Here is a 1,711-nt window from a genome sequence, read left to right as displayed (position 1 = left end):
ATTGTAAAAAATATTGACCTAGTTTTTATGTTCTTTGACACCTGTTCCTATAAGTCTTCTCAAATTGCTGTGAATTTTCCATTTTCAACATTTCCTATAATTTTTCATCACATTCAGATGATGTATTTTGTTCAGCCAATTCCTGATCAATGATCCCTAATCAATAGGCATCTGCTTTCATATAATTTTTATTCCAAAAATGCTAATATAACATATCTTTTATGTGTATTTCTTGTTAAAAACACTTCCTTAAGATATATACCTAGCAGTGGTATCTCAAGGTCAAATCATATGTCCAATTTAATGATTTTTATAATGTATTCCATTTTTTTCTATTATATCTGCTCAAATCCACAACTCTATCAACAATGCATTAGTGTTCCTATCTTCAAAAAAGCTTCTCAAAATTTTGCTAAAAATGTGTTTCACATGTACCTGCTCCTCACAGGTCTAGCTGCATTAATTTTGTTTATGACAAAACTTTTCTATTTGATATAATCAAAGTTATCTATTTTGTCCTTTATAATCAGCTCTATACCATTTCATTGCTCCACATTGCAATGCTTTCTTTTTTGTATTCTTTTCTCCTGTTCTTAATGCCATTTTGGAATATAAATACTTATCTATGGAAATCAAAATAAAATTGATGATGAAAAAAGAACATCACAAAAGACAAAACATATTCCAAATGGAATTCACTACTAATTTGCTTATAAGTTCTTCAAACTTTGTCCTTTTCTAAATCCTACAGGCAACAAGTTAGAATAACATGGACAAGGAGAATTATACAGAAGTGAAAGAGTTTTTTCTGGTTGGACTTTCTCATTACCCAGGTCTCCAGATATCTCTTTATGTGCTCTGCCTTATAATGTATCTGGTGATTCTATTAGGAAACAGTATCCTCATTATCATCAGCATACTAGATCCCCGTCTTCACACTCCAATGTATTTTTTCCTTGCAAACCTCTCTTTCTTGGATATCTGTTACACATCCTCTTCTATTCCTCCAATGTTAATAAATTTCATGTCTGAGAGAAAGTCCATTTCCTTCACTGGATGTGCACTACAAATGGTCATTTCTCTTGGATTGGGTTGTACAGAATGTGTGCTTCTGGCTGTGATGGCTTTTGATCGGTATGTTGCCATCTGCAATCCCCTAAGATACACCATCATAATGAACAAGGGACTCTGTATCCAGATGGCAACTTGGACCTGGCTGTTAGGCTTCCTGTATTCCCTGCTACTCACTCTGCTGGCTATGATGAGACCTTTCTGTGACAACATCATTGACCATCTTACCTGTGAGATCCTGGCCCTTCTCAAGCTTATCTGTGGAGACATTTCCTTCAATGTGTTCATTATGACAGTTGGAAATTTTGTTTTCTTAGTCATCCCTTTGCTACTCATTTTCTTCTCATATGTCTTCATCCTCTCCACTATTCTGAGGATCAATTCTAGTGAAGGGAGGAAGAAAGCCTTTTCCACCTGCTCAGCCCATTTAACTGTGGTGATCTTATTCTATGGTTCAGCTCTTTTCATGTATATGAAACCCCAATCAAAGGAAACTAAGACTTCTGATGAACTCATAGGACTGTCCTATGGTATAGTTACTCCAATGCTGAACCCTATCATCTATAGCCTGAGAAACAAGGAGGTGAAGCAGGGAGTGGAAAAAATACTAACCAGAAGATTATATTTGAGGAAAGTATGA

At 35.1% G+C, this 1,711-nt stretch overlaps 1 protein-coding gene across 1 annotated transcript; it reads left to right on the top strand.

The window, feature by feature from the left end:
• The first annotated feature begins 769 nt into the window (after nucleotides 1–769).
• On the top strand, nucleotides 770–1,711 carry LOC141554709 (olfactory receptor 13D1-like). Its single transcript, XM_074286938.1, has one exon. It carries the CDS (start codon nucleotides 770–772, stop codon nucleotides 1,709–1,711), a length of 942 nt encoding a protein of 313 aa, XP_074143039.1.

The sequence above is a fragment of the Sminthopsis crassicaudata genome, chromosome 1, assembly GCF_048593235.1.
Source record: "Sminthopsis crassicaudata isolate SCR6 chromosome 1, ASM4859323v1, whole genome shotgun sequence".
Taxonomy (NCBI): Eukaryota; Metazoa; Chordata; class Mammalia; order Dasyuromorphia; family Dasyuridae; genus Sminthopsis; species Sminthopsis crassicaudata.
This window is presented reverse-complemented; position numbering and strand designations above follow the sequence as displayed.

Bases quoted from the DNA above. Each gene is read 5' to 3' on its own strand.
- LOC141554709 (XM_074286938.1), top strand. From the start codon at position 770: ATGGACAAGGAGAATTATACAGAAGTGAAAGAGTTTTTTCTGGTTGGA.